Consider the following 22,732-nt stretch of genomic DNA (forward strand, 5'->3'; position numbering starts at 1 on the left):
AATTCATCAACATCCAAATTGTAATTACATCTCTTCAATACCATGGTTGATTGGTATTAAACACAATTCAATTCCATGTTCTCTAATATCGACATCCAAATGCATAATACCTCGTTTTGATGTAGATATTGGAACACAAAATTAGAAATTGGAATTAGCTTTCTAGAATTCTACTGTTTTGTTGCACATGGAATTGAGATTTTAAAACCAAAGACTCAATTCCTTAGAATTAGACTACAACTAGAAACTCTATATCGCAATATAAAACATCACCCCTTTGTATTGCGTGTAATTGGACCACATGATTTCAAACTCCAATTAAGTGACATTCAAACAATATAATTAGAATTACATTCCATTTCAATATTATGGCTGATTTGGTATTGAATCCAATCAAATTCTATGTAACATTCAAACGGAGCATAAAAGGATTTTATTTTCTCAATAAAAAATAAACTATTTTTTGGAAAAATATCAAGAGAAAATAAACTACTTTCCATTAAAAAATGGTCCATGTTTACCAAACACCGGTATCTCGGTCATCTGGCTCAAGTGCTGCGCCCACAGGAACGCACACTTTGCACTCTACCCCTCGAGTTTCTCCACAACCGCAACGAGCATCCACTCACCCATTGACACAACACACTCCGGGGACAGGGCACGGTTGGAGATCACGACAACATAAGGGTCCGAAACGAAAATCCCGCACGCCCGTGGAAATATCCACCCGCGGCCCGGGTCACCCCGCAAGGCCGCAACGCCTCCGCTTTCATTCTTCTCTTCCCCTCGGCTTCGAGGGTTATTTTTATTTCTTTCTTTCCTTTTTTCGTTTTTATTTTCTTTTTATTTTCTTTTTTCTTCCTTTTCTCGTTCCCCCGTTGGGGTTTTGAGCTCCGACGAACCCTAATAATCGCCGGGGACCGGCGGCCGATCGCCCGCCGGCATGCACCATCAGCAGCGGATGAAGCAGGCGGCGGCGGCCGCGGCCGCGGCGCAGCAGCAGCAGCTGATGCAGCAGGCACTGCTCCTGCAGCAGCAGCAGCAGTCGCAGGCGCAGCCGCCCTTGTTCCCCGGGCACCACCCGCACCCCGGCCTCCTCGCCGCACCACAGGTGGGGCAATTCTCTGTGATTCCTCTTTCTCGTCTCTCCGGTGACGGGTGACGGGTGACGGGCGTGGCTTTTGTGGAATCTACGATTGATGGGGTTACGATTTGGGGGTTTTCCGCGCTTAAGGCAGCCGGCGGGGTTCGGGAGCTTCGAATCGGGTTTGTGGATTTCCATCCGCAAGGGCTGTTTGGGGTTCCGAGGTTGCGGGTTTCCGCTGGAATTTTGGGATTTAGTAGCAGTGTTCTGCGGTCGGTTATGTCAATCGCATCGCCATTTGTCGCGATTCTCTGGGATCCTCGTTGTGGATGCGGCCATTTGTCACGATTCTGGGATCGTCGATGCGGGTCGTGCGTGTCAGAAAACAATTTAAATTTCTGCTTCGTTGGTAATTTTAAGATAATTTTGTATCACTATGTGCATGGGCCGAGTATTGTGATGCCCGAATCTTTTTGGTTTCACTTTTAGTTTATTGTTCTCCCCCAAAAAGATAATATGTATGTTCAGTGGTGCACACTTTCCCAGTTTTGGAGGTTTTGCTTTAGTATGGTCCGGATATTCATTATTTGGACTATGGCAGTGGTGTTTGAGGAGTCAGGATTGTCAGTTCCTTTTTCTTAGCAAAGGAGCCACTTTGAACTTTTGCAAACTGCAACATCGTCGGGCTACAAACTGAATGCGTGATTTCGGTAGAGCTTTATGGGATGCAGAAAGGGATTCCATTGCAAAACACATTGGGCGTTTCAATGTTAACAGTTTTGGTGCAAATTGTCCTAAGGTGAAAGTGGGTTCCTGGCAAGGCTGGGTAGGTTAGAAATCTGCCCCCCTATGTTTTATATACTTCTGCTCTATCAATCAATCATATCATAAAGAAGTGTACTTGTACGGTGAATTTGTGTTTCCTGTATCAGGGGTGCAAATGGTACGTATATTTTCTGAACATAGAATATGTTTAGAGGAGTTCAGATCCGTTCGTATTTGAGTCTGGATGTTTAACATCCGATACCGCATCCATATCAGAACAAATAAATCACATATTTATGATGTCGATATCCATTCGTATCCTATCCGACATAGCTAGTTGATACTATCCATATTCGAATCCGAATAGAAATCTGGAAACAAATGTAATATTAGTGATATCTGTTTGTGTCCGATCCATGTGCACCCTTATCTTTATGATTTCACTGGGTTATTTGTGGGTATAGTTTCACTTATTTGTTTGCCTGGCTCCAGTTTTCTTCATTTAAGACAAATGCGAACTGCGTTATGAAATCATAGATGTTATCTCTGTTCTTCATAGAACCTTTTGCTTACACTTGTATGTCTTTGCAGATAGAGCCCATAGTCAGTGGAAACCTGCCTCCTGGGTTTGATTCAAGTACATGCCGCAGCGTGTAAGTGTTGGAAGTTGTTCTTTCTCTGATCTTATACCCTAGGGACTGCTATAGTTCTAAATTCTTCTTTTAAGAACATCTACATAAAATATGGCTTTTCTGACCCCTTAATTTCTAAATGGTCGAAATGAAACAAGGCCTTTATGCAGAATGTTCTGTGTTCAATGTTATAGATCATATTGCCCCTGCATGCTGTAATTCTGCAAAATAATGTTGACTACCTTTTCTACATTTATCTTTTTTGTGCTCATCGATCACATTCTCAATAGGTATGTTGGCAATATCCATCTTCAAGTGACGGACACAGTACTGCAGGAAGTCTTCCAAAGCATTGGTCCAGTAGAAGGGTGCAAGCTCATCAGAAAAGAAAAGGTGGATCTTTCTTTATTTTAATTAAAAAATGACTATAGATAGCTTGTAACAGATAAATCCATACCCCACCTGTCCCCAACACCCACTCGCCCACTCACCTGTAAAATTGTGGCTGCCTTTTCAGATTGCTCTTCACATCTGATTTTTGGCTTTGCTTTCCCCGTATGTCTCAAGTCTAGTTACCATGAAAATACAGAGTTACAGACCATGTAACATGCTTTGCAGATTTTCATTTTCTTTGGCTCTTGTTTTGACGAATTAAATCCTTGATTATTTCTTTCAACACTTTTTGATAAGTTTTCTTTTATCTGATGCTTAATTGTATATTAGCTGTATTAAAACCACTGAGATACATAAAATATTTATTGTAGTCACTTGAAAATAATTATGAGTAGTACTAGAATGCTTCCTTATGGTGTATTTTTTGTTACTCAACTTATTTTGGCTGAGCAAACAAAATGAGTATAAGACAAGATTAGCGGGGAGAAGGGGGGATTGGGTTGATTATTGATACTCCTTTTTGAATTGTAAAATATTATGCTAAGTTTTTTTAGAACAAAAGTTTAATTTCAGCTGGCTGACTACAATCAGCAGTGTGCTAATCTTCTTCTACTGGAATGAAAGCACACATGCACTCTGCAGTGCAGCCTAACCTATTTATCTAGGTGGGCATAACAGTCTCATTGCTATTCATGTTAGCTTTTAAAAGTTTGATGAGTGCAATGTGGTAAATTGAGATGGCATCGGGGGGCTGAGCCATAAAGATAAGTGAAACTGCATTTCATGAAAAGGGCATAGTTAATGTGGTTTGACTTCTGGTGGAATGTAGACCAACTTATTGACATGTGCTTCCATCAAAAGCCAAAAGGGCATGAGTGCAGGAGGCTCCCACATGAGTGGGGTCTGGGGGGAGGGATAAACTCTGGCAAGCCTTCTAAATAAGTCTGGGGGGAGGGATAAACTACCAGCAAATGCGGAGAGGCTGCTTCAAATCCATGACATGGTGACATGTGCTTCCATACCTGTCTCTAAATTATTATGTTGTAATATCAGTTAAAACACATACGAGAATTTAAACATTTGTGGATAGAACTTATCCATCTGTAGTTGCTGTTTACTGTCTTTCAGAAACACCTTTCGACTAGCATATTATTTCCGGGATGTGGAAGCATAGTTAGAACTTAGAAGCTATTAGATGCAACGAACATTTTGAATGTGAGACATATTATTTTATTGGCTAAACTTTGAATGGATGAAAATGATTATGATTTTATATGGTTGTTCTAGTGCTGTCAATACTCACACTCTCTCATCAGTACCCCTTTATCTTAGGATTAGGATATCTTAATCTGGGATACTGCATTTTCATATGTATAATGTGTTAATTGTTAATGATTTATGTAGATTTTCTTATCCTTTATATATTAAATTGTTTATGGCAATGTGATCTTAACACTTTCTGTTCTGATGTTGCAGTCATCCTTTGGTTTCATTGACTACTATGACCGCAGATATGCTGCACTAGCAATTTTATCTCTCAATGGCAGACAACTGTAAGTTTTTTATTGGTTTTGTACTCTCCACTCCTAATTGTAAGTCGTTTTGGCTTTTCTATAATCTATGTTCATACCTTTTACTATGTACCTAGACACAGTGTATATCTAGGTGCGAAGAAAAAGCTATGTACCTAGAAAAGCCAAAATTACTTACAGTTCAAAAGGGAGTACGTGCTAATTCCTCTTAACATTGCCCTTGTTTTGGCTCTGATTTTTTAATACCACCAAAATTCAGGTATGGTCAGCCGATTAAAGTCAATTGGGCATATACAAGTACTCCGAGGGAGGACACATCAGGTTTGGAACTGAAGCTGAAGTGCTGAACTAATCCTGTATTTTGTATTTGTATTTTACTTGGTTCAAGTCATGCAGGTATGTGAATGTATGGTTTCTGAATTCTAAGCTTTGGTGGTGAATCTTCATCTATGCAGGTCATTTTAATATTTTTGTTGGGGATCTTTGCCCGGAAGTCACTGATGCTACTTTGTTTGCATTTTTCTCTGGATACTCTACTTGCTCGTAAGCACTGCCTGGCTCTCATCTCTCCTCCATTTACTTGTCATTGTTGACATTTTAGCAGAGTGGCTTGCTACTTGTGCAGTACATGACATGTCTATTTACCAGTTTAGCTTGGTAACTTTTGCAGAGATGCTAGGGTTATGTGGGACCAGAAAACAGGACGATCCAGAGGGTTTGGTTTTGTTTCTTTCAGGAACCAGCAGGTAGTGTCGCCATTATTTAAACCCTTTGTGCATTGTTGCCATGAACTTTTGGAGCTGCTGTTTCATCTCGTTATGTCATTATTCCTTAACAGGATGCTCAAAGTGCGATAAATGACTTGAATGGTGTGTTCTCTAGTTCCATGTTTCTAACTTATGTTTCATTTTGAAGTCCTAAGCTTTCACAAGGTGATTACACCCGTTCACTTTTCTACTGGCAGGGAAGTGGCTTGGGAACCGTCAAATTCGTTGCAATTGGGCAACGAAAGGTGCTAATGCTGGTGAAGAGAAACAGATTCTGGACACTAAGGTTGACCTGTCAAATGGTTCATCAGGTGAATACATGTGCTTTGGCTTCTTGAGCTTCTCTTTTTCTGAGTGTTTCAAAAAGTGCTAGCCGCTAGACGTGCCTAGCAACCTAGGTGGTGCTCAGGTGTTGCTTGACATTTGTACTTTCTATGGACAGTATGCCATGTTGAATAAAGTACTTTTGGCATGGCATATCAGAACAAAAATATTTTACCATGCTCCCTTGAGTAATATGACTGTAGTTTATGTTCCTCCATCTCTAATTTGCCATGTTCATGCATACATCAGACCTGTAACACACTTATCCAGGAAATAAAGCCTAGACAAAATGGCTAGGTGCTTTGTCGAGACAGTGCAGCACTGCCTAGGTAGAATGACAGTTTTTCTCCTCAGTATGTATGATATGGTACAACATATAACAACAAATTCTGCCAGGCTCTTATGTTCAACTTTTACCAAGAACTTTTATTCTGTTAGAACTATTTCTGAATACTTTAGTTGTGTGTACTACTGCCTCCATTCCAAATTACAGTTCAATTTAGTTTTGTCCCAAGTCAAAGTTCTCTAACTTGATGTTATATCTAGACTACAAGTTCAAATAAACGCACTGTCAAGAAGTTCCATGGAGAATTTAATGAAAATAATTTGATGCTGTAGGTGTTTGTGTATTTTCCAACAACCGTGGTCGCAGTTAGAGAAGTCTGACTTAGGACAAGGCTAAAGTGAACTATAATTTGGGATGGATAGAGTACATTCTAATCTTAGTTTTTACTCCCTCGGTCCCAAAAAATGACATCCTAGTATTAAATTTCAAAGATTGTCCAAAAAAACTTGATCTAGCCCACTATACATAATGAGTCTATCCACTTTAATTGAGGGGTCTAATTAGATCCAAGCATGCTAACTAATCTGCATGCCTGCAATCGGTTCCTTAATTTTGCGTGCACTGTGGAAGGTTACCCAAGTGACAGCCCTGTTTCAAGGGAAAACACTTCCTAATAAATAGGGTACCATGGTCATTTCCCTCGATACTAATATATCTGAAAAATCCTAGGATGTCAAGTTTTTTGGGATGGAGGGAGTACAATTTTGATTCATATGTAAGATGGGAATTTGGTAGAAGCCGGAATTTGGTAGAAGCCGTACATGTCACAGTTATGGCTTGAAATTGACCAGCATTGCAGCAACACCTTTTAATCTTTTATAATGTTCTGCAGAATCTGGAAAAGAGAATCCAAATGAAGATGGTCCTGAAAATAACCCTCAGTTTACTACTGTTTATGTTGGCAATCTTCCTCACGAGGTATTACTCTTCCAATAGAACAGCTGCTGTCTATGTTTACTGTGCTTGTGTTTGGCTTTCTATTTGCTCTTACCTTTTTTTTGTTAGCTTTCTTTTTATTGTCTAATTTGTCTTATTTTTTTTCAGGCTACCATGAATGATGTGCACCTGTTTTTCCATTCACTGGGGGCTGGTTCAATTGAGGAAGTCCGTGTAACTCGTGATAAAGGCTTTGGCTTTGTGAGGTACAGCACCCATGAGGAGGCTGCATTGGCAATTCAGATGGGTAATGGCCAACTTATTGGCGGGAGGCAGATAAAGGTATCTTTGGTTCATGTTTTCACATTTCCTTGGTAACGGAGAGTAGATTAGGATTTAATAAAACCCTGAAAGTTCCTGGGTCAATTTTACAATAGAATAATATTGTTGGTGGGTACGGTAGTATTACTAGGCTTGCTTTTGGGTCAAAACTCATTCCTTTTCCAACCCCACCCCACAGCAGGACTCAACCTGGCAAGCCACTCCAAACCTCCTAGCACCCAACCCACTGAAAAAGTTCACCCAACCCAACCCACTGAAAAAATTCACCCAACCAAGTAGATACAACCCAAACCCACCTGCATTGACCGAAATTTGCTAGGTGGAAAACGGCACCAGGAAGCATGGTGTATGCGCAGCGGTCATCAGAGTGGAGGACGAGGGGCGAATGGACACACAGCGGCCATCAGAGAGGAGGACGTGGGGTGGATGGACACGCAGCGGCAGTCGGGGAAGAGGATGTGGAGTGGGTGGATGCGCAGTGGCGGTCGGGGAGGATGGGTTACCGCGGTGCTGTACCGAGTGCCAACTCTAGTGCTTCTGCTTCCACCAGTCCAGCAAGCACGAACTGCAGCTCCTGTCAACCTTGAGTGCCACCTTTAGATCGTGCACCTGGACATCAACCCATCTCAACCACCGTCTACGATGGTGCCTATGAGCTTAGGACAACCGAGGAATCTGACCACTGCAAGGTCCTGATGGCTGCTGTACTGGTTGAGGCTGGTGACTGGCGGCGTCCTTAGGGGTCGTCTTCCGTGGAGTTCCTGCTGGAGGGCATCCTGCTGGAGGGCAACGATGCTGTCAGGCAGGGTGGTGACCTCCTGTACGATGCTGGCACCACGTGTATGCCCTGCACCCACATCTATGTCACTCCAATCAAGTGCTTCTTCCAGACCCTGTCGGCTGTCAGGGTGCTCGGTTTCATCATGACCTACCTTGTGGCTGCCCAGCCGCCGGACGAGAGCTTATTGACGGATGAAGGACGCTGCTGCGACACATGCGAGGTGATCATCCGCCAGGGCGAGCCGTGCAGCAGTGGCGTAGCAGAGAGCAGCGAGGACAAGCGTTTAGCTGTTGACTGTGGGACTGAGTCTCACCATCCATTCATTCTGAGTGTCATCTCTCGACCCTAACCTGCCCCCCCCCCCCCCCCCCCCCAACCCAGCCTGCTGATTAACCCATTCTAACCCTTCTAAACCAAATGAGAACCCACCCGGTTAACCCAAACAAACACAACCCATTAGCAGCATGCCTAAGTATTACATTATTGGTTTGTAGGTAACATAAAATTGGTTTATCTACATTATCCCCTGAAAATATAGCCAGAACGTAGAAGTATTGTTTGCATTGATTAAGGTCATCAGTAGGTATGCACGATGTGATCTAGTTGTTTACTTGTATTAATCACATTGATCACAGCAAAATACTGAAGTAGTCTTGTGCCTCAATTTGTTGCAGTGTTCCTGGGGAAGCAAGCCGACTCCACAAGGGACAGCATCCTTGCCTCTGCCTCCTCCAGCACTGGCACCATTCTCCACTGGAGTGTCGGCCACCGACTTGCTGGCCTACCAGCGCCTGGCTCTGAGCAAGATGGCCTCGAACCACCCAGCCCTAATGGGTCAGCACTCCTTGAAGCAGGTCGCTGCATTGGGGATTGGCGGCGGAGCCAGCCAGTCCATCTATGATGGCGGCTTCCAGGGCATCAATACTGTCACCGGCACAACTTCCGCCCAGCAGCAGCAGCAGCTCATGTACTACTAGAGTACTACTACTCCATGAGGCACCCAGCTACCTATCCCTTCAAGAGGAAGGCGAGGATGAATGGATGATGCCCCTTACTATACCCCTATACATATAGTAGATGATGAAGTCATTACTAGGACCTTTTTTCCCTAATCTTTTTAAGACCCATCTAAGTAACATGTCCTCTCTATGCTAGCTATATAATTGTGTATTTCTGGATACATAAAGCCAAGGTTCTTAGTAGTATAATCTTCTGTGTTTGACCATCTTTTATTGTGATGTATGGATTTTCGTTGGCAATTACCGTATGTCACTGGATAGGGGTGGTAATGGATCGTGATCCAAATGCTTCTTCACAATATTGTAGAGTCCTAAATAAATTTCAGTTTAAAAATGAATAGAAATATAGTTTGATCCTAATCCGATTCTTAAATCTTATAGTGTAAAATTGAAAGCACATTGTCAACCCTATCATTGGATGGTAAGCGTCATATCATCTGAGTCTTAGGGCATGTATAACCTAGAGCCTCTTGCTCGGTTTTTTATGTAGAAGAGATGGTTAAGAAATTACGCCATACAAACCCTGAGCTTCTAAAACATTAATGCAGTTAAGAGACCGCGTGTAGAAAGTCGTGAAGAGTTGTTTCTTGATTTTTTTTGCACTTAACACTCTAGAGACTATCAAGAGACTCATTAATCAATAGGGTTGTACATGCCTTTAAGCCATTTTTAGTTGGAGTTTCATTCTCATTAAATGACATGCCACATAAGAACACAAGATGACATGTCATATAATTTAATGAGAGAGATAAGAGAGATATGAGAGTTTCATGGCTCATGGGAGATGAGAGAGAGCTTTATGGGAAACAAATGTTGACATGGTAGTTTTGAAAATAGTGTGATGAAACCCTTTATTGAGAATAATGACCTTACCGGGTGCTGTTTGGTTACCCATTGTTTCAATCTTGGTTAGAGCCAGGGGCGGACCCACAGGGGGGTCCGGGTGGGCTCTGGCACACCCTAAGCCAGGCCCACCGGGGACCCCACCCGGCCACCCGTTCAGCCGTCGAGATGCCGTTTCAACTTCTCCAGACTCTAGTTCTCTGATTTTTGCGGTTGTTCGACTGTTCCTGGCGTCCTGGCGGTTGGAGACCTGGCCACTGCGAGAAGAGTTCCTGGCGGCTGGCTTCCTGGCAGCCGGAGTAGTGGAGTGGTGAGTGCGCGCTGCCCGCTGCCGCCGCTGCGCGGCTATCCGCCACTGTGGCTGAACGCCCAGACTGCCACTGCGGTACTGCCTGTTCCTGGCGGCTGCCTGCTGGTGATTGGTACGAGTTGCTGCCTACTGGTTTAGGATTTAGGATTTTTGTTTTATTGATTGTTGATTTACTACCATTATTTTTGTAGTGACTAAAATATGAAGCAGAGAGATATTGCATCTCTTTTTCGTAATCATGCTGAAAAAAACAGAAGTTTATTGTTTTTTCATGTTTATTTGTTGAGTGTCAAAATTTATATCTATATATCAAATTGTTTACCAAATTTATTATCAAATTATATGTACATTAGATATAATTATACATAAAAATTTTGTTGCGGCACACCTTATGTAAAAATTCTAGGTCCGCTACTAGTCAGAGCAGCCCGTATTGATTCATAAGGCTACGAGATACAACTGACATGAATGCCACATACTTTATCGTTAATACATTTATGCTCATTGAATCTCGTGTTTTAGTTGTGGAAAGTTTTTTAGAAGTATTTTGTTGATTATATTTTTTTGGTAATTCTAAAGATTACCTAGATACATTCTCAGTTCTCTAGAGCTAAATCTAATGTCTAGAAGCTTCTATACATACAATTTAACAAGATTTAAATATTTTATTTGGGCTTAGTGTATCAAAAATATCTTTATGATTGTTTCTAAGAAGTCAGAAACTAAGCCCCATATATACCATTTAGTACTTCTAACCGGGGCAATGAGATAGTTTAAATGATTTTTTGAAAGTAAACTAGGGCTAGTTTCTCCAGTTTTATAGTAGAAACACAACAATGAGATGCATGCGAAGTTTACTTATAATTGCATGCGCAGTTTTATAGACAGATGCATGCGCGGAGGCCTCGATGGGAGTTGATGCATGCGCAGTTGTGGATAGTTGCGACACCAAACTCCAATGAGACAAAGTTTACAAGGGATCCCTTGCTCCTGTTATGTCACCCGCCCGCACGCTACCAAACGGTTGACATAAAGATGGAATAAACAAATCACACCTTGCTCCATGTTTTGAGGGCATTCCATGTTTTGAGGGCATGTGTTCTCCCTTTTAGATCTAAAATAGACTGGCGATTGCGAAAAATATTCTACCTTTCCAAAGAGCCTGTTTGGTTCGTGGCTAACTACGTCATACTTTGCCTAAGGTTAGTCGTTCGAATTGAAGAACTAACCTTAGACGGAAAAGTTAGGTAAAGTGTGACAAGTTAGGTAGCGAACCAAATAGGCCTTTAATCCTATTTCACGGTCAGATTGTCTCATGTGCTGTCCGTGTCCGGCAAGGTCTGTCTTGTTTCTTTCAACGAGCAAGGACTTCAAAGTTTCAGAATTTCAAAGTTTCGACCCAAGCTACCATCGGGCGACCCCAACAATTTCAAAAACAACTCTAAACACTTTTGCTTCAAAGTTCAATCAGATAATACGAAGCTTCCAAGCACGCATGTGTATAACCAATTAAGGCCTTATTCGGTGAATCCTGTTAACCATAGATTGAGTGTAATTAGAAAAAATTAAGAAAAAAATTGACTTGTTTAGGATTTAAACCCACACAATCTCAATTAATATATATGAATTGAGAGCTAACCGAACAAGCTCAAACAATACAGACCAAGTGTGGTAGTGTGGAGTGCAGGCCCCACGTATATCGGTAGACATTTCGAAATAATTTAACTTATCGGTAATAAAAGTGATCACCTCGTAAGCATGCAGCCTAGCTCTTAATGGTGTGGTGGCCTTGTAAATGTAACCCCTACACTACACGTCCAAACAAAACAAAACCAGTAGCTTCCGTCATGAAAAGAGGAGAAGCATGTCAAGGAAGGAACATGTACAAAATAACTTAATCGCATAAACGCACTGCATCCCAAACCCATGGCCAACCACTCCAGCAAGAATGGATCTGAGCTCACCAACAGCGGCCACCACCACCATCCAAGCCTGTTCTGCTACAACAGTGCCATGGCAGCCTCGCCGCAGCACCCAGGTGGTCGAGAAGCTGCTGGAGAGCGCTGCTGAGAAGGGACATTGAATGTTGACGAGGCATGCACACCGAAACGGAAGCTCGGCGCCATGAATCATGGTGCTGAGCTCTGCCACAAGACGCCAGTGTAGCAGTGACAGTTTAGTGCACTAGATATCTCGACGTTGTAGGCTATGACGTCGAGCCGTGTTAACTCTGTGTCATGGGCTATGGTGACGAGTAAATGGTTCAAAAGCGACATTAATTCATCCAAGGGTCTAAACTTAATTAAAAAAAATTCAAATAATATAAAATTCGTCCCCAGCATGTGGGACTTGTGGGCCGAAAGAAACTAAGAAGCCCAAGCCCAGCTGACCAAGAGAGGTAGCTGAGCGAAGCATCCGGTGTGTTCCCTCGCCATCCGCCGCCGCCGCCATGCCGGGCTTCGCTCAGCGTCTCGCGGGCATCCCGTGGCGGAGCATCGCGAGGCAAGGCCTCTCCCGCGTGTTCCTGGTGGCGAAGGCCTACTGCGTGATCCACGTCGTCAACGACCACCTCTGCTCGGTGACCTTAGTGCGGGGCGCCAGCATGCTGCCGTCCCTGAACCTGGCGGGCGACGCGGTGGCGGTGGACAGGGTCAGCGTGAGGCTCGGCCGGGTCGCGCCGGGGGACATCGTGCTGATGATCTCCCCTGAGGACCCGCGCAAATCGGTCGTCAAGCGCGTCGTCGGGATGCAGGGGGACTCCGTCACCTACCTTGTCGACCCCGGCAAAAGCGACTCCTCCAGAACCGTCGTGGTGAGTTGGTCACTAACTGGGCTGGGCTGGGCTTTTGGGTTCCTACTGCTTGTTAGGTGCTGCCTCCGTGATCGGATTTGTGCTCAACTGATTGATGCTGAATGAGCATTGTTGGTCTTAAAAGGAGTTTCAGCAGCTGCTTTTAGAGACAGTACATTTTTACACGCTTCGAGTTGAGATGCATAGGAATTAGGAGACGTGTGTTTTTGGTAATTGGTACCTACTTGCGCCTGAGACTCTAGTCTAGGCACCAAAGTCAGGGAGGTGTTTCTATGAGCTCTGCTTCAAAACTGTATTATCTGATGTCTGTCTGAGCCACTGGTGGTGTTGGATTGGATCAGTAATGAGATGTGGTGTTACTACTGACCCTAAAATTAATCACTACTGATATAATTAGATCCTCAATGAATTAGAACTATGTGCTGGTAAAACCTTGCACTATGCTACCCTCGGTATATTTACCCCGCCAGACCAGAAGGTGCAATTTCTACACTTCTGTTTCAACTTATAATTGTAGATGTCAATAGCGCAGAGTTTGGCTTATTTAGGTTTGAGTTTTCATAGACTGTCGACACCACTGGTGGTGTTGGGTCAGTATGAGATATGATGTTACTAACCCTAAATTAGTTACTACTGGTATAATTAAGTTCTCGATGAATTAGAACTACATGCTGGTAAATCCTTGCACTATGCTACCCTCAGTATATTTACCCCACCAGAAGGTGCGATCTCTACCATTCTGTTTCAAGTTTCAGCTTAGGGCTTGTGTAATTTATATAAGTTTTGATCAGATGGAATGATTCTAGGGTGGAATGCGGAAGAAACGAACAGGGCCTTATAATTGTAGATATCAATAGCACAGAGTTTGGCTTATTTAGGTTTGATTTTCATAGTGTGTCTGTATGATGTCCATGTCTTTAAATTCAGGCGTTTATTTATGTTCACTTCCACCACTGATTCAGTGGGCTCCAGGCGTAATGTTAGGGCATGACGAGTTCAACGCTTTCTTGAGTTTTGTATTCTTTTAGTTATCCCTTACCATTCTTTTTGCTCCAAAATTGTATGGTCACTCAGTGCCCTTTAACTTGGGTGACTGCATTGGTTATAGGTACCGCAAGATCATGTCTGGGTGCAGGGTGACAATATCTTTGCTTCTAACGATTCGAGGCAATTTGGAGCTGTGCCTTATGGGCTGATTACAGGGAAGATCTTTTGCCGGGTAAGTTCAGTCAGCTACTTGTTTTGCGTCTTTGTCGATTCAGTTTAGGAGGGCTGCTGCAACCTCTGGAGCAAACGTTTTTGCTTTATGGCACCATTAAGCCGGGGGGGACACAATGCAAGCAACTATCAATTGTTGACTTTGCTGAAAAGGAAAAAAAGCTACCATGTTTCCTAAGGCTTAAGGTTCAGTTATATTGTTTCCATAATCCTTCCTCAGCGCATCAGCCAAACGATTCGCTGCTTCCGAATCGCGTCGACGACCACCCTTTGTCGCCGCAGCTGCGACGAGTACTGACAGTGGCTCTGTTGGATGTTAGGTTTGGCCGCCAGAGAGTTTTGGCGCAATTGATGACGCAACGAAGCAGTCTTAACGCTGAGGAGGAGCCGAGGAGGTACTGAGGTAGTCTATAGCTTTCTGTTTGCATCTTGTTTTCCGAAACATGCCTGGCTCTCTCTAACCACCATTTTTGCTGTCGGTTTCTTTTCTTCTTCTTCCCCCAGAGCACATGGACCCATATTGTTTGCTCGCCCCCAGAGATTCTATAATAGCCAACTGCAGGGGGGCCCTTCCTTGAGCTCGAGAGCTTTCGACGACCTACCGCAGCGCATTTCTACAGCGAAGCAAAGAGCGTTGTGTGTCTTGATTGATGTCCCGTGTTTTTACAGTTTTGGTGTGACAAGTTCTGAAACCCGTGTTTTTACAACTACACTACAACTTCACATGCTTATTCGAAACATTTGAACTGATTTGTCAGTCCTCGTTTTGCAGAAGGGCGTGTCTGTTTGTTTATCCATGTCCATGTCAAAACACACGACGATTATTGTTCAGCATGTCCATGTCAAAACATACATCGATCTTGAGGTTATTATGCCATATACTATATATAACACTGTAATAAAGTCATCCATCCGGCCTCTACGTCGACGCGGCGGCGGCGGCGGTGGCGCTGGGCTCCGGTGCTGCTGCCGCCGCTAGCTGGAACCGATGGTGCTGCTGCTGCAGCAGAAGCAGCGACGACTTGCACTGGGCGCACATGCAGATCTGCTGGGTGGTGCAGAAGCCGCCGACGTAGCCCTTGTCCTGGCAGCGGGCGATGCAGAGCAGTGGCGCGTCGCGGCACTCCGGGACGATGCTGCGGAACAGCGGGCACATGCCCTTGCCGTCTGCTTGGTAATTAATGTGAACCCATCCATCCATCCCAGATTAAATTAAATTAAATTGTATTGTTACCCGATGAGCTGAGAGGGTGAGCTATACAGTATACGTACTTATGTATATATATACATATGTGTGTGTATACCTGAGGGTGACGGCAAAATAAGGAAGGAGAACATGATCAGTAGTAGGGCATCAGTTGCAGCCATGACGACCACCTTGGAAGAAGCCATGGCACTGGTTGTAGCTTCCGCTTCCGATCTGCAGGCGGAACGAATAATCGGTTTCAGGCTTTCAGCTGTGCTGCTTAGATGTACTGTCTGTACTTACATATATATGCATGCGCCGGGGCGATAATAAGGAAAAGAGCTAGGAGTTTTAATTTTCTTCTTCTTCCTTTTTTATGCATGGCAACCATTAATTCAACGATATATGAAGTGACTAAATAGGGGCGGTCTTTATTAGTATATATATATATATATATATATATATATATATATATATATATATATATATATATATATATATATATATATATATATATATATATATATATATTATATGTCCACTAAGTTAGTGCAAGAATGGAATTCACGATATATAGATGGCCCTTAACTTCTGCTGTCCTTTTGGTCCCGCAATTCAGGAAATTAAACCCTACTTCCGGATTATTAAACTTGGCACTTATATATGCCTAACTATAGAAAATGCTGTGTTTCTTGTATTTTTTTAAATTCTACGTTTTACACTATTTCTAAAAAAAGGTTCGGGAAACTTTTTAATGTACATCATAGGCCGGAAGGGGTACTGTACTGATCCATTATTGGTTTCTAATGTACATCATAAGAAAAATATGTTTGGTTTCTAGGGACTAATTTGTAGTCCATCCATTTTATTTCATTTTAAGCCTTAATTTACTAAATATAGAAACTAAACGTATTTGACAATTTAGTATTTGACAATTTAATGACTAAAATGTCCCTAGAAACTAAACATCCACTAAACCTAACTCAGTGGCGGAGACAGGCCTATGGCCAGTAGGGCCTGGGCCCTAACCCTTGGGCCGACTAGCCTCGAAAGGTCTATATACCAGTCAGTATGGTTAGCTGTGATTGCTTTTGAAAGAGCTAGCTTTTGATGCCTAAAGATTTATACATCGTTTTTAGTGTTATATATGGTCTCATACTTAGAGAGATGACCTAACTGTAGGATGAATTACCAGGTCCGATAGCGTTGATGGTGTGGCTGGTGAAAAGACGATGGCATGGCTCATCGCACCATGGAACTGGTTCATTCTCTGTCGGGGGGGAAGAACTTAAAGAAAGAAAGAAATTCCAATCCATTCTCCTCCCTGGGAAAAAGAACTGAATCCATTCTCGGTCAGAAAACAAAACCTTGTGGAAATATATCTGAACCTAAAACAAAAAAAAATTATCACAGTTGCAAGGATCAGAGCGCTCGGCCTTCGCACATCACATGTGAGAGAGAGAGAGCACACAAGCTCTGAACCTCATGAGACCATACACACACTTGTGGAGTTGTGGTCCAAAACAAACACCTCATCTTCAGGGATCTGAATTTGCTGCACTACACAAAAAAAAAAAAACAAAAAGGTGGTGGTATTGGGGATTCCGAGAATTGAACTCGGGACCTTACGCTCCCTAAGCGTACATCTTACCACTAGACTAAATCCCCAGCTGGTGCTGTACGTATGCATGCAGAGTTTCAGAAACGAAGAAAGGGGCAGCAAATTCAGACGATTCAGAAACCACCTCCGCAGGGCCTCTCTGAACGATGGACTTGAGACCCTTCAAGAGTCCATGCATGTGTTTCATGTCACGGAGAACTGAAGCCATTTTTTGCCACTGCACCGCTCCTCCGCGCGTCAGCATTGCATTGCAAGCCATCGGGGCCGCCGGCCGTGGGCCATTTTGGCTCAGTGTAAACTCCGCTAGCTGGGCCATTTTGGCTCTTGTTCCGCAGTCGCTTATACTGCTTCTATATTGTTCATGTGTCAGCATGGTTGAGGAAAGATGGTGCCTCTGCCGAGAAAGATAATAAAAAGATGGTCCTACTCCTACGTAGCTGTAGCGCCCTAGACTGACATAGTGAATTCAAGAGCCTGCAATGCAAAAGTAACGTCGCTGCAGGGCCGGGCCGGGTGACCAACAAATTGACGGGTCAACATACCGAAACTGCCCGCCGTAAACTCTCTGACGAGTGACTGACGACGAGCATTCAGAAATGGTGACAACATTCAGACTGACAGCTTCGTCGTGTCTGGCATCTCGGGCAAATTTTTTTTTTTGGATTAGAAAGAATATTCAGATCAGTGACCTCTCTTGTGGGCAGGAGGATTGTTGCAGGTAGTGTGAGTGTCTGACAAAGGTGCTCTCAACTCGATGGAGACTCTACTAATCGACCGTTGTTATGCAGCAAAGGTCATAGCTAGGCCCACAAGCCATGCCTATTCTATTACTAGTTTGCTTCGTAGTTCGTACACACACATTACTGTAGTCCGTCTCCTCTGAAAACGGTTTCCGGCTCCTCACAGAGTAGTAGCTCCTCTGAAAGCTCGGTCAGGGTGACCAACCAAGAACACACACACACATGTCCATGGAGCTCAAGTCCTCCTCCTCCACCTCCACCTCAACAACAAGAGGAGCAAGCAAGCAAGCGACCACCACTTGTCTCTGTTTTCTTCACCCACCAAGACCAGTAAACACAGAGCAACCACCAAGCCTGTTTCCTGGAGCGTCTACTCTTTCACGAGACGGTTTCACCACACTTGTCTGAACGTGAAAGAGACCCTCCGAGTTCGTCAGACCGTCCTCCTTTCCCCATGGCCACCACCCTCGCCATGAGCAGCAGCAGCAGCAACGGGCACGGACGCCGCCACGAGGCCTCCACCACCTCGTCTTCGTCGTCGTCCTCCACGGCCTCGGCTCAGAAACGAAGGGGGGAGTCGCAGCAGCAGGCCGCCGTCGTCCCGGCGACGCCGGGTCCGGCGCTGCAGTTCCTCGCGAGCCCCGCGCACCACCACAACCACCCCCAGACCCAGCTCGTCGCCCCGAGGAGGTCGGTGCCGTCCAAGTGGGAGGACGCGGAGAAGTGGCTGCGGCAGTCGTCGTCGTCCTCGGGTTCCGACCACCACCTCCACGGCAACGCGAGGGCCGCCTTCTCCAGGCAGCGGAGCGGCGGGCTCGGACACCGAGGCGGCGCCGGAGGCGGGGGTGGGGACGAGAAGAGCGCGGCGGTGGCGGTGAGGAGGTCGGTGGACGCGCTCCGGGACGCCCACTCGCTCGCGCTGTACGCGGCGCCGGCAGCGGAGGTGCTCCTCAAAGGTGTTTTGTGGGGTTTTTATTTATTTATTTATTTGGGTATTTATTTCCTGCTCCGCTCGAATTTCGCAAGACATCTTATTGGCGTTCCATCCAACTCGACGCTGAGCTTTGCAAGACATGGCTGGTTGCAGACAAGTTCACCGACAATGAGGAGCCGTCCAAGGAGAGCTTCGTGTTCCGGAGCTCGTGCTGCGAGGCTGCTGAACCGGCGAAGGGCGCCGACGACGACGACGACGGTCGCTGCCAGCGGAGGAGGGACGTCGGCACGGAGACGACGCCGCTGGGCAGCTCGTGTCACACGCCGCTCAAGAGCGCGTCCCCGGCGCGGCACAACACGCCGGCGAGCCGGTCGTCGGGCCCGCTGGTGCCGTACGCCGGCGGCGGCGGCGGGACGGACATCTCGGAGCTGGCGGGATTCCGCCTCGCCAAGCTGGACCTGGGCGCGCGGTTCGGCGCCCACGCCACGCTCGTCGGCTGGAGCTCCAAGGAGGAGGAAGAGGACGACGAGGACGTGTCCAAGAGCCTCAGGCACTTCGAGGCCACCGTCGGCGGGATAGCCTGCGATAGACGCGGCGGCGACTGCCGTTGGGATGACGACGACAGGGCCAAGAGCTGTATCAGGTATCAGAGGGAAGAGGCGAAGATCCAGGCCTGGGTTAACCTGGAGAGCGCCAAGGCTGAAGCGCAGTCAAGAAAGCTGGAGGTAAAATTAAACCAGGTTCAGTACCATCTTTGGGCAGGATTTTTCTTTGTTTTCATCGGCAAATGTCATTGGCTTCATTCCCCACCACCCCTTGATTCATCTTTCGGACTGATTTGGTGAATAGGGATCACCAGAGATTGGAGGGGATTGAGAGATAATTTGTTCATTTTCCTTTCAATCCTCTCGTGATCCACTTGTCAGCCCTTAGAGTTTAAGGGTTTTAGTAAGGCAATATTTGGAGCCAGAGTTTTTTTTTTAGATCCATGTCTACTTCCATTCACGTTACATATCCTGTTCAAACTCCGCACATCGCGTTCCAAAGAATGGCCAGCGCGTGTGAGTAGAAACAGATCGAAGCTGTTGGTTGCTTAGAACGTGAGACCCTTTAGTTGCTTATTAGAACGTTGTGAGGCATGATTGTTCGTTGTTGCTTTCTATGCAAATGAAACCCCCCCCCCCCCCCCCCCCCCCCCACACGCGGCGGTTCATCGGAACTCGAATTAGTTAGCTGCTCTTGTTCTCAACTTGGTCGACTAGGCAGCCATGTGACAAAACTCCGAAGGCGTGCATGGAGTTCAAAGTTTGAAACCTTTTTTTTTTCTCTCTCTCTCCCTCCATGCTGCACTGCTCAAGGCAGCAACGACAGTGCGTGCGTGCCCGCCATGCTGCGAACCCAGACCCAGCTAGCTGATCAGGTTCAGATCCGATCCTGACGTTTTTTTCTTTCTTTTTTGTTTGCAATGTGCGGCCGGCTGGTGTCTGCAGGTGAAGATCCAGAAGATGCGGTGCAACCTAGAGGAGAAGCTGATGCGGCGGATGACGACGGTGCAGCGGCGCGCGGGGGAGTGGCGCGCCACGGCGCGGGCGCAGCACCTCCAGCAGCTGCGGCGCGCGGCCGCCCACGGCGACGGCGACGGACGGCGGCTCAGGGCCACGGCCACGTCCACGGCCCACCACCACCGCCACCTGCCGGGCAGCAGCGAGGCGCCCTCCTGCGCCTGCTTCCCCTGCAGCACCAGCACCAGCGGCGGCGGTAACAACGTCGTCAGCGGCGGCCTCCTCAGCTACTACTAGCTAGCTTGCTTGCTGGTGTCGTTGTTGTTGTTTTCTTTGAGGTCTGCGAACGGAGAGATTGGTCGGCACGGCAGTGCAGCTGTGCCGCGCACTTGAGAATCAGTGTTCTAACCCAAGCTCCAGACCTGATCTAACTATTATGCAATTCGTATTTAAAAAAAGAGAGTCATGGATCATCATCTAACTATTATCCATAATCGTGAGGAATACGTACGCGACAAAACTATTGCCAGTTAGTTTTCTTTCTTTCTTCAAAAGCCATTTCAGTGTCCACGGAAATACGGCGGCAGTTTTTCACTTGAAGCGCGTCGCGACAGAGCACGGCCATCTATGCCGCGCAGGCGGGGGCCCCCTGTCGTGGAGCCGTGTGTCCATGTCGGGGAGCGAGAAGGGGGCGGCTGAACCAACGCGAGGTGATGGCCACCCACGCCGTGGATGTTACTGCAGCCTGCTGCTACTTTCCACCACTGCCGAAGCAGCAGGCAGGCAGAGGTTGGATTGGATTGGACGGAGAAAGAAGAAGTGCCATCATGTCCCCGAGTCCCACGTCGACGGCGGAGGTCGAGGTCGTCGTGGGCCGTCGGGGTCGGGGCACGACCTCACCAGGCCTCCTGCTCCTCCATGGACTGGGGCCACCAACGGTGATGGTAGTATTACGTGGGCCCGCCCCGCCTCCGAGCGCATCGGCCGTCGTGCCAGCGCAGAGCACGGCCATCCAAGACGGTACTGGCCGGCAGGCACTGTACTAGCACTCTAGCAGAGCTCTCTCTCTCTCTCTCTCCTCGCTCGTCTTCTCGCTCGGTCACTGACCGCACGCCTCACCTTGTCGTGGAGCCGTGTGTCAGGCGAGGCAGCCATGCGTAGCTCCTTTCCTGGTTGGTCAATGGTACCGTACGGACGGCGACGACGCTCGCTGTCCAGTACGTCCGCTGCCTGGGATTCCATTCCGTCCGCGGCGGCGGGCCCGTTCCTGCACGCAAGTGCACGACAGACTGCTGCCAACGCCTGATGCCGTTCCTTCCCTCCATGCACGCTCAGTCAAACCGGTGTACGTACTCGGGACGGCATCCGATGCCCATGCATGCGTGCGAGGGCCCAAAGTAGGGGTGGACATTTTACAAACTAAAACCAGAACCCAAATTAGAATACATCTAATTGTCAGTTTATTCAGGTTTTTTCGAGTTCGAGTTCGGTTTCTATATATATATATGCTATATTTCAGGATATGTGTTCGGTTCCTAACCTTTAAAACCCGAATAAATCGAATAATCCGAAATATAAAAAATCTCTTAATATATGATGATATTTGTCGGGTACCATAATTAGGGGTACCCCCGGCATTCCTAAACATGGCTGGAGAACATCTTTAAAAAGACTGGTAAGCACGATTCAGGGTTAAGGCCTTGTCTACCGAGGGACGCGGTCCCGTCTCACCCGAGTCCAGCCTCGGGCAAAAACAGTAGTCACGTACGGATTCACGGCTCGCCCGAGGGTCCCCTCAGGCAGTGGAGGCGCCCCCGGCTGGCCCGAGGCAAAACTCGAGTAAACTTTGTCGCATAGCGACCTCGACCAAACCGCCTTGCCACCGACCGTATCACGTGCACATTTAGTGCGGGGATCACCTGACACCTTATCCTGACACGCGCGCCTCAGTGGGCAAGATCAAAATGACCGCAGTCACTTCACCCTTTTACTGATCGTTCTGACAAGATAACAACACTATTCACCCTGTTCCGACTACTGTGCCAACCACCGGGGTAAGACTAACAACAGTAAGTTACCGCCTCTCCCGAGTTCAGCCTCGGGCGCAACAGGGAGTTCCGCCTCGCCTGACCCCAGCTTCGGCCTTGGAAGGAATCGTCGCCACGCCCGACCCAGGTCTCGGCCTCAGCCTCGGCCTCGGAAGGAGGTCTTCGCCTCGCCCGACCTAGGCCTCGGCCTCAGCCTCGGCCTCGGGAGGAGGTCTTCACCTCGCCCAAAACGGCCTCGGACCGACTACGCAAACAGGGAATACAACACTACCCTTCCCCTAGCTAGCCACCTCAGGCTACGAAGGAACAAGACCGGTGTCACATAAAATTACTCCAGTAACAGGTAATGATGATCCCCGACATGCGCCCATGACGTCGACTGTCCTCAAGCTCTCTACGAAATCAAAGGAACGTCAGCAGGACACATACTTCAAGGCCACCTCGACGACCAGGCCATACCGCCAGCAACACTTCTACAGGACTCAAGCACTTCTCCACCGTCCATGTTAGCGCATAGCTACACCCCCATATGTACAGCTGGGTCACCTCCTTGCACCTATAAAAGGAGATGCCCAGGGCCTTCCCAGGGAAAAGGAGGAGACGGACTGAGACGGCTCACTCAACATCAGCCTCCTCTCCACAACACTAGACCTCTCA

At 46.6% G+C, this 22,732-nt stretch overlaps 4 protein-coding genes and 1 non-coding gene across 10 annotated transcripts; 3 read left to right on the top strand and 2 right to left on the bottom strand.

Moving 5' to 3' along the window:
• Positions 1-762: 762 nt before the first annotated feature.
• LOC100283683 (uncharacterized) lies at positions 763-9,195 on the top strand. Its single transcript, NM_001156584.2, has 12 exons — positions 763-1,111; positions 2,441-2,502; positions 2,772-2,874; positions 4,351-4,427; positions 4,666-4,727; positions 4,862-4,949; positions 5,077-5,152; positions 5,245-5,275; positions 5,371-5,484; positions 6,676-6,761; positions 6,888-7,061; positions 8,517-9,195. The coding sequence occupies exons 1-12, from the start codon at positions 944-946 to the stop codon at positions 8,817-8,819; spliced, it is 1,344 nt and encodes a 447-aa protein (NP_001150056.2). The 5' UTR covers positions 763-943; the 3' UTR covers positions 8,820-9,195.
• A 3,086-nt stretch (positions 9,196-12,281) lies between these two features.
• LOC100282484 (uncharacterized) lies at positions 12,282-14,894 on the top strand. Of its 2 annotated transcripts, none has more exons than XM_020551557.3 (4): positions 12,282-12,826; positions 13,935-14,045; positions 14,365-14,439; positions 14,549-14,894. In XM_020551557.3, exons 1-3 carry the CDS (start codon positions 12,464-12,466, stop codon positions 14,416-14,418), a joined length of 528 nt encoding a protein of 175 aa, XP_020407146.1. In that variant the 5' UTR covers positions 12,282-12,463; the 3' UTR covers positions 14,419-14,439; positions 14,549-14,894. The 2 variants fall into 2 exon arrangements, with proteins under 2 accessions (XP_020407146.1, NP_001147250.2); NM_001153778.2 differs by having other exon boundaries at positions 12,411-12,826; positions 14,365-14,447; positions 14,549-14,841.
• Positions 14,848-16,702, bottom strand: LOC103652772 (uncharacterized). 2 transcript variants are annotated; one of them, XM_008679733.4, is made up of 3 exons: positions 16,423-16,702; positions 15,349-15,464; positions 14,848-15,211 (listed from the first exon to the last, which is right to left on the bottom strand). In XM_008679733.4, the coding sequence occupies exons 2-3, from the start codon at positions 15,434-15,436 to the stop codon at positions 14,964-14,966; spliced, it is 336 nt and encodes a 111-aa protein (XP_008677955.1). In that variant the 5' UTR covers positions 15,437-15,464; positions 16,423-16,702; the 3' UTR covers positions 14,848-14,963. The 2 variants fall into 2 exon arrangements, with proteins under 2 accessions (XP_008677955.1, XP_020408026.1); XM_020552437.3 differs by lacking the exon at positions 16,423-16,702 and adding an exon at positions 15,534-15,619.
• A 124-nt stretch (positions 16,703-16,826) lies between these two features.
• On the bottom strand, positions 16,827-16,898 carry TRNAP-AGG (transfer RNA proline (anticodon AGG)). The gene has a single exon. It is a non-coding gene; the product is annotated as a tRNA-Pro (tRNA).
• An 822-nt stretch (positions 16,899-17,720) lies between these two features.
• LOC100383853 (uncharacterized) lies at positions 17,721-20,508 on the top strand. Of its 4 annotated transcripts, none has more exons than XM_008679424.3 (3): positions 17,721-18,547; positions 18,679-19,265; positions 20,016-20,508. In XM_008679424.3, exons 1-3 carry the CDS (start codon positions 18,046-18,048, stop codon positions 20,322-20,324), a joined length of 1,398 nt encoding a protein of 465 aa, XP_008677646.1. In that variant the 5' UTR covers positions 17,721-18,045; the 3' UTR covers positions 20,325-20,508. The 4 variants fall into 4 exon arrangements, with proteins under 4 accessions (XP_008677646.1, XP_008677644.1, XP_008677645.1 ...); XM_008679422.3 differs by having other exon boundaries at positions 17,721-18,534; positions 18,618-19,265; XM_008679423.3 differs by having other exon boundaries at positions 17,721-18,534; positions 18,618-19,250.
• The last annotated feature ends 2,224 nt before the right edge of the window (positions 20,509-22,732 follow it).

The sequence above is a fragment of the Zea mays genome, chromosome 4 (genome assembly GCF_902167145.1).
Source record: "Zea mays cultivar B73 chromosome 4, Zm-B73-REFERENCE-NAM-5.0, whole genome shotgun sequence".
NCBI classification, from domain to species: domain Eukaryota; kingdom Viridiplantae; phylum Streptophyta; class Magnoliopsida; order Poales; family Poaceae; genus Zea; species Zea mays.

Bases quoted from the DNA above. Each gene is read 5' to 3' on its own strand.
- LOC100283683 (NM_001156584.2), top strand. From the start codon at position 944: ATGCACCATCAGCAGCGGATGAAGCAGGCGGCGGCGGCCGCGGCCGCG. The intron at 4,428-4,665 runs GTAAGTTTTTTA...ACCAAAATTCAG, and splicing joins TCTCTCAATGGCAGACAACT to GTATGGTCAGCCGATTAAAG. The intron at 4,728-4,861 runs GTTTGGAACTGA...TCATCTATGCAG, and splicing joins TCCGAGGGAGGACACATCAG to GTCATTTTAATATTTTTGTT.
- LOC100282484 (XM_020551557.3), top strand. From the start codon at position 12,464: ATGCCGGGCTTCGCTCAGCGTCTCGCGGGCATCCCGTGGCGGAGCATC. The intron at 12,827-13,934 runs GTGAGTTGGTCA...CATTGGTTATAG, and splicing joins ACTCCTCCAGAACCGTCGTG to GTACCGCAAGATCATGTCTG. The intron at 14,046-14,364 runs GTAAGTTCAGTC...GTTGGATGTTAG, and splicing joins CAGGGAAGATCTTTTGCCGG to GTTTGGCCGCCAGAGAGTTT.
- LOC103652772 (XM_008679733.4), bottom strand. From the start codon at position 15,436: ATGGCTTCTTCCAAGGTGGTCGTCATGGCTGCAACTGATGCCCTACTA. The intron at 15,212-15,348 runs GTATACACACAC...ATTACCAAGCAG, and splicing joins TATTTTGCCGTCACCCTCAG to ACGGCAAGGGCATGTGCCCG.
- LOC100383853 (XM_008679422.3), top strand. From the start codon at position 18,046: ATGGCCACCACCCTCGCCATGAGCAGCAGCAGCAGCAACGGGCACGGA. The intron at 18,535-18,617 runs GTGCTCCTCAAA...GAATTTCGCAAG, and splicing joins ACGCGGCGCCGGCAGCGGAG to ACATCTTATTGGCGTTCCAT. The intron at 19,266-20,015 runs GTTCAGTACCAT...TGGTGTCTGCAG, and splicing joins TGGAGGTAAAATTAAACCAG to GTGAAGATCCAGAAGATGCG.